Consider the following 13,060-nt stretch of genomic DNA (forward strand, 5'->3'; position numbering starts at 1 on the left):
GCATCACCAAGATTGACGGTGCAGCCTCAGGGATTCTGAATTACAACATATTGGTCACAAGGCTGCCATTAGTAAATTATAGTAAAACTAGTTAAGTCAAATTAATTGAATTGCAGAATATTCAGCAAGTTATATCGAGAGCTCTAATGTAATAGTCGTTTTCAGAAGTTAGAATTTTAGGGAGAGGTACAAGTGTATGTCATACATATTTTACAGAGTTAATGACAGTTATTTTGGGTATATGCTATGCTTAGATTACAGATTTTCCTATTCTTTTGAAATGATTTTTTTATTACTTTGGAAGAGAAAATATGTACTACCATATTCTTACATCTTTTCACTGCAGAAAGTACATTTATTATGATAAGTTTGGCCATCAGTTGCACAGATTGGCTCAGTTTCTCCAGTACAAGAGAGTGGGGCAAGTAAGTGCAAATTACAGTTTGGAGGTAAAATATTGAAAGAACGTGAAGTTTATCAGATAACGAACATCTGAATATAATGTTCTTCAGTTCCAATATGGAATGCCACACATCAAAAGGTGAGAAATATATTCTAGATGTAAGTTTAACAACAAACCTCAATGTACCCACCACCCACTTAAAATGTAAAATATTATCAATATTTTTATGTCTCCTATTTATAAAAGAGCCTATGTAATTTTGACAAATCAGCCAAACACCCTCTCCCTTCTCTTATTAATTACTCATCTCTCCATCATCCATCACATACAAATAAATCTTGAAGCCGTATTCTAGTTTTATGCCCTCCCTATTCCTCCATGATATTACCACACACACACACACACACACACATACACACACACACACATAATTTTGTTGGGTTTCACAGTTTTGGTAATTTGTATAAATAAAACAATACTTTGTATTCTCATATGACCTACATTTTACACTTTTCTGTGACCTTTATATAGTCTGATATTTAAAGCTGTAATTTGTTTTTTGATCCATAAATACATGAAAATTAGCTTTTTAAAATGGATAATTGGATTGGCTTTTTTTTCTTTTGTTTTACTGGGATGAACATTTCTACTTTTTAACCTTTAAGTTCTCTCAGAGGCTTGCATGCAGTAAGGTTGATGCCCCAAAATAGAATTATAAGGAAATAGGATATGCGCATTTTTTACCTTGTCAGGATTATATCAAATGATATTTTATTGTTGGCCAATATGCAATTTCTTAAATTTAGTGTATTGATAATACAGATTTCCACTTTTTGAAGACTCACCGCGTTTGTACATTTTGTTTGGTGAATTATCTTAAAATTTACAATATAAAAATGTTAATAGTTTACCTTTTTAACTTCCTAAAGAATCAGTATTACCTTACACTGTTGTATCAATGAAAAGGAAGCTTCTGCAAAACAAAACAAAACAAAACAAAACAAACAAAGGAAAAAAACCACACAGAAGAAAATGATATAAAAGGAAAGTAAAATAAATAAATAAATAAATAAATTTCTGGTAGTAAGTGATCACATCTCTTAGCAAAAATGTGTGAAATTTGCCTGTATGAAAATTGCAAGTATATGATTCTTTATGGCAGGAGCAAAACACTAAATATACAAAACAAAGCAAAGTCAAGAACAAGTCTTTAATTCCCAAATTAACCTTACTTTGTGAAAAATAATTTCATTATTTTTATTTATTCCCAACACCTTGCTTAAGAGACATCAATGTTTTTTTAACCTTTATAGTTGAGAGCCTAGTCCAGGGGAAAAATGCCTTGCCAAAGTCACTTAGATATGAAGAAATTAATGAGTTATTGGTTGTAATGGTGTGCCTCTATCCAATACCTTACAGATTACCTTATTCTGAAAGTAAAGGACCACCATAGCTTTAGGAAATATAACTTGTTACCAAGGTTATCGATAAGTTGCATCCTTACACAAAGCCTTGAAATAGCAGCTTCAGAGCTCGCAAACATCAAGTCAGATTGTCAAGGAATACCAGAGCTAGAAGAGATCATTTCTCTTCACACTTTGCAATTAACACTAATGGAATGTGAGCCCCCAAAAGGAAAAACAGACTTTAGTTGAAGTTCTTGGGTTATAGATGAACAAAGACCTGAAACCTACTGCTCATTCTAACGCACCATTCTGTCTCCACTTCTCTAATATGAGAAATAAGCAACAGCGACCCACTGATGCAATTTAAAAAAGACAACTTATAACATGCTCAGTTTTACGTTAGCAGTTTAAATATTCCAAACTTAATCAAAGCAGTCACAGCATTGTTTCCTGAATTTTCTAGGATATGTGAAGTATTTCATTTACCTAAGACTGGAAAATTTACTCACCAGAACAAAGAAGTGCAAAGAAAATGATGAAAATAGCTTTGATCCATGAGGAGAAGAAAGGCATTTCATCAAGTCTGTGAATGAAACATTCAGAATGGTTTACTCATGCTCAGGGACAAATCCTGATTTTTCTATGAAAGGACCAACAGAATCCACATTCCACATGTGATAAATTTCTTACTGGAAAAGGAACTGTTCCAATTCCCTAGATTCCTAGTTTAGGTGAACTGTTTCCTTTTTCTTCTCCCAACCCTCAGATTCAACAAGATGTAACAGTTCAACAAGACATAACATGTGACCTGAAGTCTCCATAGATACGTGAGAGAAAACCAGGACCAAAGCCTGTTTGCACATGCAGAAGGGGCTGCTTGCTGTCCCAGTCCATTAGGTCAGCTGATAGGAACCTCGCTCCATTTAAGGGAATGTGCACACTTGGAGCAGTCCTCACAGCAATGCTCCACACCAGGCTCCTCCCTAGATCCCCCACCTGACCTACCTGCCACAGGTAATGCCGACTGAGGCCCACAGCTCTTGCAATTGTGACTCTCTGGTTCACCTTAACTCCTCAGTCTATTTCATCCACCTAAGTCACTTTTATTGATATGTAAGTGAGGAGCTTAATGAGGAAACATAGAAGATCTCAGGGCAGACAAAGCACAGAAGTATTTTGTGTTCTCCCTGGGGACTAAAAAGTAGGTCATGAGACATACTTCTCAATAGCTCTTCCCTCAGCAGGAGGCTTGAGGACCACTTGATCTGATGAATAGAGGTATGGGGAACATAATAAAATGCCTTACAGATTCTAAGATATGTGAAAACTTTCTAAACAATTGAATTGTAAAGGAAAAAGCATTTAAGCAAGAAAAGAAGAGTAATTAGGTGTAAACCTATACTCTCAGTAGCTTTCAATACCAGAATTGACTCATACTCAATGGGAATTCTTACTTTCTTAACGTTCTATTTTTTTTCTCTCTTTGAAACTATTGTAGATTTACAATTATAAGAAATAGTACAAAGAGATTCAATTTGCCCCGTTTCCCCCAGTGGTTGTGTCTTGTAAGACTATTGTGCAGTATTACGAGGACTTCGAGGACTTCGTTCTGGCGTAGAATTCACCATTGTCCTGTCGCGGAAGGTGAAAGCATTCACAGGCTCAAGGAATAGAAGTTAGAAACTTTATTTAAGAAGAAAGGCGCCAGCAGAGAGGCCACTGGGGGTGGGTGGTACCTGGGATGCATCGCACAGTCTCCAGTGGACAACCGCATCTAACTTTAGGTTAGCTTTTTCTTATATAGGAAAGAGGAGCCAGTCAGGCAGGTTTGAGGGCTGACATCCTCACATTGTTTCCTGGGTCTGGTCTGTTTGAAGATAATGTTATCTCCGGACTCCAGACTTGCGTTCAGCCTGGGGTGGAGTGCAAACAATTACATGAACTGTTATAGGATTAAGAAATTACTCTTTTTCTGACACGTCAGACTTGACATTAGTTAGAGAGCTTTTGAGGGTGCTCAGTCTCATTACCAAGACTGTGGAAGAAGTGTTTATAGATGATGCCTGGGCAATTACATGTTTTTAGATTTCCCCGATGAGTCTTAGAACCAGCCAGCTTTGGGCAAGCCTGCGTCAGAGCATAGGATATGAATTTATAGGCTAGAAGAGCGAGAAGGCTGGGGAATTAAATTAGAACTGTCTGCATTTAAGTTGTGTAATTGATGGACATTTGTCACTCTGATTCTACCTGCTGTTTTCACAACGAAGAAACCCAGGATTTAGTAAGAAACATCTAAGATTAGTTATTCTCCATGCCAATTTAGACAAAGGAGCCACATTTAACAGCAAAGTGACTATTATGTTTACAGTAGTTCTTTGAACTATTTATGTTGACACCATTAGCGATATCTGTGATAGACCAATCCTTCCAGTGAAGGACAGTTTAGGGAAAAGTAAACTGAAGCCTCGAGTCGAAGTTGTTGGGAAGCTCTTTATATTACACACACACACACACACACACACACACACACACACACACACTGTTGTCCTGGACATTGACAACATACTTCTGAAGAACCCATGGGTCAGTGAGGAAATCAAAAGGGAAATCAAATATATCTTGAAACCAATGAAAATGGAAACAACATACCAAAACTTATGGGATGCAGCAAAAGCAGTTCTAACGGAAGTTGATAAACACCTACCTAAGAAAAAGAGAGATCTCAAATATACGAGCTAACTTACACTTTAAAGAGCTGGAGAATGAAGAACACATGAAGCCTAAGTTAGTAGAAGAAAGAAATAACAAAGATCAGAGAAGAAATAAATAAAATGGAGCCTAGAAAAACACTAGAAAAGACCAATGAAACTACCGTGTTTCCCGGATAATAAGACCTAGCCACACAATCAGATCGAATGCGTCTTTTGGAGCAAAAATTGATATAAGACCAGGCCTTACATTAAGTTTTGCTCAAAAAGACGCATTCTAGCTGATTGTCTGGCTAGGTGTTATTTTCGGGGAAAAACGCTAAGAGATGATATTTTGAAACAGGGAACAAAATTGACAAGTCTTAGCAAGACTAAGAAAACAGAGAGAATATGTATTTTACATGTACATTATATACATACATATATTTACCGATACCACACTGTCTTGATTATTGTAGCTGTTTAGTAGTATATACTAAGACTAAAAGAATTAGGGTCAGTGTTCCAGGTATACCCGTGCTATTAGCCATGTGGTGGCATTTCATTGTTTTTTTCATTTAAGTTTCTGATGGCATATGTGGAGCATCTTTTCGTATGCTTATTTGCCATCAGTTTATCTTCTTTGGTGAGTTGTCTGTTTAGGTCTTTGTCTCATTTTTTAAATCGAGCTGCTTGTTTTCTTATTTTTGAGTGGTAAGAGTTCTTTGTATATCTTGGGTAACAGTCCTTTATCAGATGTGTCTTTTGGAAATACTTCTCCTGGTCTGTGGCTTGCCTTCTCATTCTCCTGATGTTGTCTTTCACAGAAAAGTTTTAAATTTTAATGAACTCCAGTGTATCAGTTATTTCTTTCATGGATCAATCCTTTGGTGTTGTATCAAAAAGCCATCCCCATACCCAAGGTCATCTAGGATATCTCCTGTGTTCTGTTTTAGAAGTATTGTAGTTTTACATTTGTATTTAGGTCTATGATCCACGTGAGTTAATGCTCTTGAAAGGCGTAAGGTCTGTGTCTAGGCTTTTTGCATATAGTTATCAGGTTGCTCTACTGCCATTTATTGAGAAAACTATTTTTACTCCATTGTGTTGCCTTTGCTCGCTTGTCAAAAATCAGTTTACTATGTATATGGGTATATTTCTAGGCTCCCTATTCTGTTCTACTCACCTATTTATCTATTCTTTCACCAGTACTACACTGTCTTGATTATCAGTTGATTTTTGTTGAGAGTTCCAAGATAATGAAATGACAAAAAAAATAGTCTTTATAACAAATGTCGCTATGACAACTGGGTAGCCACATACAAAAGTGTAACTTCATACCCATAATTCTCCCCATATACAAAAATTAACTCAAAATACATCAAAGATCTAAATGCCAGTACTAGTACTTTGAAACTCTTAGGAGAAAACCTAGGTGCAAATCTTCTTGAGCTTGTGTTAGGCTGCAATTTCTTATATATAACACCAAAAGCACAAGCAACAAAGGGAAAAAATAGATGAGGTAGACTTCATTAAATTAAATAAAATTTGCATCAAAGGACACTATCAATAAAGTAAAAAAGGCAACCCAAAAATGAGAGAAAACATTTGCAAGTCATATATCTAGTAAGGACGTAGCATCTGGATTATATAAAGAACACTGCCATCCTTTGTCTTGACTAGTTTTTGAGAGACAAAGAAAATAATGTAATTTCCACCCAAGCCTCAGAAATTGTGCAATATCTTTAAATAGACTCTGCAATTCATTCAATTGTATACATGTCCTACGTTTTAGAATATAAGTCCATGTTGCCTAACATTTGTGATCATAAGATTGACCTGGGTAGTTGTTAACTTTCAGTTTTCCAGATCTGTCTTCTAGAGATTTTTATTCCTTTGGGTAAAGAAGAGCCCTGTAACTTTAATAAACAACCAAGCGATGTACTATTTTTTCACATTTTATAATATTTATGCAATTATAATAAACAAAAGTATTCATGTCTTTCAACCCATTAATCAACCAAAAAAATGAAGATAATATTATTTACCATTTTATTGATTGAAATATTTATGATTGTAAATTGCATCAGGTTTGATATTTTTGAACACAATTCAGATAGTTTTTCAACTCTCATGGAATAATTGAACAGAAGAAAAAATGTTTCAATTAAGGTTCTTCGAGTTGGAAAAAATCTTCAACATCCTACATTCCATCTTGCATACAATAGAAGACTTTGTCTAGTCATCTAGGAATTTAAAGCCCTGATTAAGAATATTAATTGGTGGTTAGAATCCACTGCAAAATAGGGTTGCAATAAGCCATAGGAATGTGTCGCTCAGGCAGAATCAGCAGTTACCAAAATGAGCAAATCCAAATGTTCTGTCACTTTTTCTGTAATAAGAGAAAGAGAGAGAAAAAGATATTACTAAAAAGATCATTTAAAATTACCTGGGTATGATACTAGTTGCTTCTAAAAGAGGAGAATTTTAATATGGGACTGTGTAGAGAGGGTATGCTCCACTTCCACAAGCACCTGGGATCCACCTGCTTCCCAGCCCTGCACACGTCCTCCCCCCAACTGGGACAACTTGACTCTTCCTCCATGCTCTGTCCTCACTGAGTCTTGAAACCCACCCAGACCTGAGAGAGGAGAGGATTAGAGGTTGTTTCAGTGGTTTTCTAGAAGTAGAAGCCAATTTTGGGATTAAATAAGAGGAAACACCTGAGAGAAAATGAGACGAGAAGTAGGAAGATCGGCTGAACCTTTAGACTGCAAATGTCTTCAGAGTAAAGGGTACATAGGAAGGGAGGTCGGATGGAAGTGTCCTAGAATGTCCTGCTTTCTAAGGAAGGATTGCAGTCTGTCATGGAGTTCAAGAGTAAAAGTGGGGCATCAGTGGAATCCCTTCCCACCTGAATGGGCCCGTTAGGATGGATTTCAAATGTCTGTGGTCAGTAGGATTCCTTGCTCAGTTACACTTCCTGTAGCTTGAAGCTACATCACAGAGATTCTCAGTTATCATCTGAACTTCAGAATTCAATGTATTGGTCATAGATCGCCATTAGTAGGTTATAGTAATTAAATTAAATTATTTGATTTATACATTTGCAGAATATCCAGCAGAGTTATACTGAGAGATGAAATACAAAACTTTTAGAAATGAGAACTTCAGGGAAATGTAGAAGTGTGTTTCTGTGGCATTTGCAGAAATAGTCATTATTTACTGTGTACAGTGTGCCTAGGCTATCAGAAACATGGATTGTTCTATCATTTTGTGAGGGTTTCCTCATTATGTTGAAAAAGCCAAAATTTAATCTTGTGTTCTTACATCATTTCAGTACAGAAAAAACATGGATTGTAGTAAGTTATGCCCTTGGTTGTACAGATTGGATCATGTTCTCCGGTGCAACTATCGTCCGGATCTTCATACATACTACAGTCTGGCTGTTAAACATAAATAACAACATAAAATTGGTCATATTATGAAATTTTACAATAAAGTGTTCTTTATTCTTAAAACAAGATACCATGCATCAAAATGGAATGAAAATATTTGAGGTTTACAAACAGGAATCAAGGTACCAGAAACCCACTTAGACATAAAATATTATTGATATATTTCTACAACCCCAGTATCATTATTAAAATAACAGACAAATGACTGAATGTATTTTTATAATGTAGCCACTCAGCTCCTGCTTTTCCACATACCTACGTCCAGGCTTTCCCCATTGTTTTTACCACAAGAGATCATAAAACTGAATTTTTTATAATTCCCCTGTCTTCCTCAATGGCTTCACTACTAGATCATCTGACTATTATCACCATATATGTATGTAGTCATATATATTGGTACTTCATGTGTGTATGTAACTATATATATATATATATATGTATAATTTCTTTAGTGATGACTCAATTCATAATTTACATACATAAACAGTATTGTGTATTCCTACATGACCTGCTCTTAAATGTTTTTGTAACCTGTATTCAGGTGTTTAGAACTGAAGTTCATTTTCTTCACCTCTATATAATATTTCTACTCTGTGAATATGTGAAAATTGTTCTTTTATCCAACTTTGTGGAAAATTGTTGTTTCTAAATCCTCTTGTTTTGCTAGGATAAACATTTCTGCTTTAAGCATGCTGTAACCCATACCAGATGCTTGCTTATAACAAGGTTTACAGTAAATAATGGAATTTTTTGAATAATAATGGAATATTTTACCTTGTCTAAAATGCCAAATGGTTTTATATGGCTGGCAAGATTCCATTTCTTGTACTTAGGTAATAATAACACATTTCTTTTATAACTTTTTGGAGAATCATCCTGTTGTACATTTTGTTTGGTGAAATTTGCTGTTAAGACTTACAATATAGAAAAAATTAAGTTTACCTTTTTTAATTCCCAAATTAACCTATATTAACTTACCACTTTGCGAAGGGGTTTTGGACGTGGATAAGCAGTTTCTGCAATCAGCACCCAAAAGAAAAGTTGAAAATAAGAAGAGGGGAAAGCAATTAGTCTCCGGTAGGAGTACCCACATCTTTTAGTAACAAAATACCATGCAAATTGTCTGCTCACAACCTGCAGGTTCTGAGATGAGCCTTTTGTGGCAGTATCAAAACAATAACTTCACAAAATAACTCCAAATCTGGATTCAGAGTTCCATATTAATCTCACTCTGTTAAAAATAATGTATGTGTTGTTTAATAATCACCAAAACCACCTGTGAAGATACCGTAGTTGTTTTTGTTTTTTTAATAGATGAGAGACATCCTAGTCAGAGAAGGCAATACTTTAGTTAAGCTTTAAAGCCACTGAATATGCCCTGTATAAAGTATTTAAAGTTAAGAAATTAATTACTACTTAATTAATTAGTACTCAGGTCTAATTTCAGGGGTCTTTTCAACACCTCACAGGTACTTTGCTCTGAAATTCATCCTCTAAAGGACTTGAAATTCCTTTCAGTCCCTTTGTGCGTAAAGGAAGATAAATTGTCAGGAGAAGGGTCAATGACTTCTTTCTTTATACGGAGCCCTGACTTTAGTGGACTCAGAACTGGCAAACGAGAAATGAGTTTGTCAGAAAATATCAGATCTAGAAGACATCGTTACTCTCCACACTCTGCATTTAGCAACTATGCAATCTGACCTCCAAAAAGAAAAAATGAAGTCAGGTAAATACATTTAGTCATCAATGAACAAAAAGCTAAGTTCTGCTCTTTCTAACACACCTCTCTGTCTTCACCTCCCTAAGGTGGGAAATGAGAATAAGCAATCCACTGATGCAATTTTAAAAAGGGAATTTATAACATGTCCCATTTAATTTTGCCAGTTTAAGTATTACAAGTCTAACAAAAGAAGCTCCTCCATTTCTAGATAATAGTAGTTGTTTCCTGCATTTTCTAAAATGTGTGAATTGCTTCATCCAGAACTGAACAAAGTACTCACCAGAATAAAGAGGAAATGCCAAGGAAATGATGAAAATCGCTTTGATCAATGATGAGAAGAAAGACATTTTTTTCAAGTCTGTAGAAGGAGCCCAAAAGAAATGTTTATAACACATGACAGGGAAAAACTGCCCATTTCCAAGTGAAAGTTTCTTACAGGTAAAGGATCTGCCCACTCCCCGAGATTCCTAATTATAGTGAACTATTCCCTGTTTTCTTCCCCCAACCCAGGTCTAAGACATGTATGTGACCAGGAGGCCTCATAGAGACTGGGGAGAAACACTAGGACATGTGCTCTTGGCACATTTAAGAAGGAGCTGCTCATTCCCCAACCCTCGGCTCAGCCCACAGGAACCCTACTGCATGTGAGGAAATATGCACATTGGGGTCTTAGTTTTTCCTCACAAAATAGAAACAGTTATTTCAGGAAGGAGTGACCTGGATCAGTCCTCGTAGTAATTCTACACGCCAGAGCTACCTTTGTGCATTCCCCACCTGACCTACCTGGAACAGAGAACGCACTGCAGAGTGAGGCCTACAGCTCTAGAGACTGTGCCTATTTTGTTCACCTTTCCTTCTTAACCACTTCCACCCAGCTGAGGAGTCTCCTTTATTGGGCTGTTGGTGAGGAGCTTGATGAGGTAAAACCCATGGCTCATGACGCATAAGACATGGAGGTATTCTGTGTTCTGCCTGGAGGCTATAATGGAGCTTGTGAGAGATGCCACGCAAATAATTCTCAAAAGTCTTTTCTCAGCAGGAGATTTCGGACAATTTTATCTGATGTACCCAGAAATATAGGATGAGGGTTAATATAATAAATGTTTCTTTAAAACCCTAAACTAGAGAAGAGATGTGTAAGCTTTTTATGCTACTGAGTTGGAAAGAAAGGAGAATCAAAGCGAGAAAGAGAAAATAAGTTTGGGGAACTATAATTAGATAAATACCTAGGCCCTTAGTGTTTTGTGCTAGAAGCACATTAGACTTACTTCGAGATTTGACATTTATTAAACTTTATATTTTGAGATAAGTGGACATACTGATAAAGTGTGAGTACTAGTACAGAGATTTCTTGTATTCCTTTTAAGCAATTTCCTCCAATGGGAACATCTTGTAAAATTGTAGTATAAATTCACCATTAGAAGTGCTCAGAATGTTCCCAGGTGAGTCTTGGTGAATCAGCTTTGGGACCTGGCCTGAGGACAGCATGTGAATATTAAGTTCAAGAGAGACAGAAGTCCCAGGAATGAAATTGACAACACAAGGGACAATGCCCTGCATTATATGTTGAGTAATTTGATCTGAGGAATAAGTGAGGAAAACAAGATGAAGTCAGTATAGCTAAGCTGACTTAGAATACAGTCTGTATAGTCCAGCTGACAGAACTATTTCAGACCAAATGGGCTGATTCGTTTATGCTCAGTTGACAGATTTTTACCTCAGAGTTAAGTGGGACTCCCTGCGCAGTTTGAAGTGGAGAGATTTAATCAGAACTGTGTACTCTGCTTCATACTCTCAGTGGGAAAAGCAAATGAAAGTCCTGAGTTCAAATCCCATCTACCACAGAGTAATCTTGATGCTATATTCAGACTTTCTAATCCACAATTTCCTCATTTTAAATGTGAGAATAATAATTTTTGTCTCATAGAATTGTCTTAAGTGTTAGGGATAATATTAAAACAGTCTGCACTTAGGTGGTGTGTTATACTTACATTTGTTACCGTAATCTAATCCGCCTGTTTTTATTAGAAAGAAAGCTAAGATTTAGAAAAGAAACTTTGAGGCCAGAACTGTTCCAGGCCAGTTTAATGGGAGGATTCAAAAGCTCATAAGTTCAATGATTAAGGTCATTGTCAAAGTTGCTGAAAATATTTGACACTAAATATTCCATTTTGGGGGGAACATAAAAAGTAACCACAATATCACCTCACACCTATTAGAAAGGCTGTCATCAAAAGGACAAGAGGTGACAAGGATAGGCAAGGCTGAGGAGAAAAAGGAACACGTGTGCACTGTTGGTGGGAATGTGAATTGGTACAGCCACTGTGGGAAACAGTATGGGGGGTTCCTCAAAAATGGAACTGTCATGTGATCCAGAAACCCACTTCTGGGTATATATTTTCTTAACAAATTAAGAGCACAACATAATATTTTTATCCGTAGGCCCTAAGTTGGACAGCACATATCTAGAACTTTTTCACCTTGTATAACTATATACCCATGAGGCCACAACTTACTTCCCTTTTTTCCGTCCCCGACCCCCTGGCAGCCACACTTTATTTCCTGCTCCTATAAGTTTAACTCTGTTATTTATCACATATAAGTGGAATCATGCAGTATTTATTCTGTGACTGACTTACTTCACTTAGCATAATGTCTTCCAGTGGCATGTTATCGTAAACATAGTCTTTCCTTCATTTATAAGGTTGAATACGTATGTGCATATCACACTATCTTTATCTGTTTTCCTCTTGGTGGACATTTGGCTTATTTCTGTATTTTGATTTCTATGAATAGTGCTGCAATCAACATGGGACTGCAGATATCAATCTTTGGGATATATACCTAGGAGCAGAATTGCTAGATAAATGGTAGTTCTACTTTTAATTTTTTGCGGAACCTTCATACCGTTTTCCAAAGTGGGTATACATTTTACATTTCCACTAACAATCTTAGTGCAGCTGGGCTGCTATAACAAAATACTACAGATTGAGTAACTGAGGAACTTAACAGTTTTGAAGGCTGGGAAGTCCAAGATCAAAGTGCCGGTACGTTTACATTTTGGTAAAGGTCCTGTTCCTGGTCCTTATCTGGTACCTGCTCACTGTGCTCTCATATAGTAGAAGAGGGCAGGGAGCTCTCTGAGGCCTATTTTATATGGCACTGATTGTGTTCATGATTGTTCCACATAAAAAGTAACCACAATATCACCTCACATCTATTAGAAAGCATCATTCTGATGACTTCAGCTTCCAACTAAGCATCATTCTGATGACTTCAGCACCCCCAGAGGCCCCACCTCCCAATATCATCACGTTTAAGAGTTAGGATTTCAACATCTAAATTTATGGGGGGCACATTCAGACCAAACCATCAACAGTGTACAG

The 13,060-nt window shown here is 36.5% G+C and overlaps 1 protein-coding gene across 1 annotated transcript; it reads right to left on the reverse strand.

Moving 5' to 3' along the window:
- Positions 1-6,688: 6,688 nt before the first annotated feature.
- LOC141567139 (sperm-associated acrosin inhibitor-like) lies at positions 6,689-10,063 on the reverse strand. The gene is made up of 4 exons (XM_088798902.1): positions 9,955-10,063; positions 8,933-8,970; positions 7,827-7,942; positions 6,689-6,888 (listed from the first exon to the last, which is right to left on the reverse strand). Exons 1-4 carry the CDS (start codon positions 10,019-10,021, stop codon positions 6,843-6,845), a joined length of 267 nt encoding a protein of 88 aa, XP_088655028.1. The 5' UTR covers positions 10,022-10,063; the 3' UTR covers positions 6,689-6,842.
- Between the last annotated feature and the right edge of the window lie 2,997 nt (positions 10,064-13,060).

This window comes from Rhinolophus sinicus, chromosome 5, assembly GCF_057876585.1.
Source record: "Rhinolophus sinicus isolate RSI-liver-muscle chromosome 5, RSI-T2T, whole genome shotgun sequence".
NCBI lineage: Eukaryota > Metazoa > Chordata > Mammalia > Chiroptera > Rhinolophidae > Rhinolophus > Rhinolophus sinicus.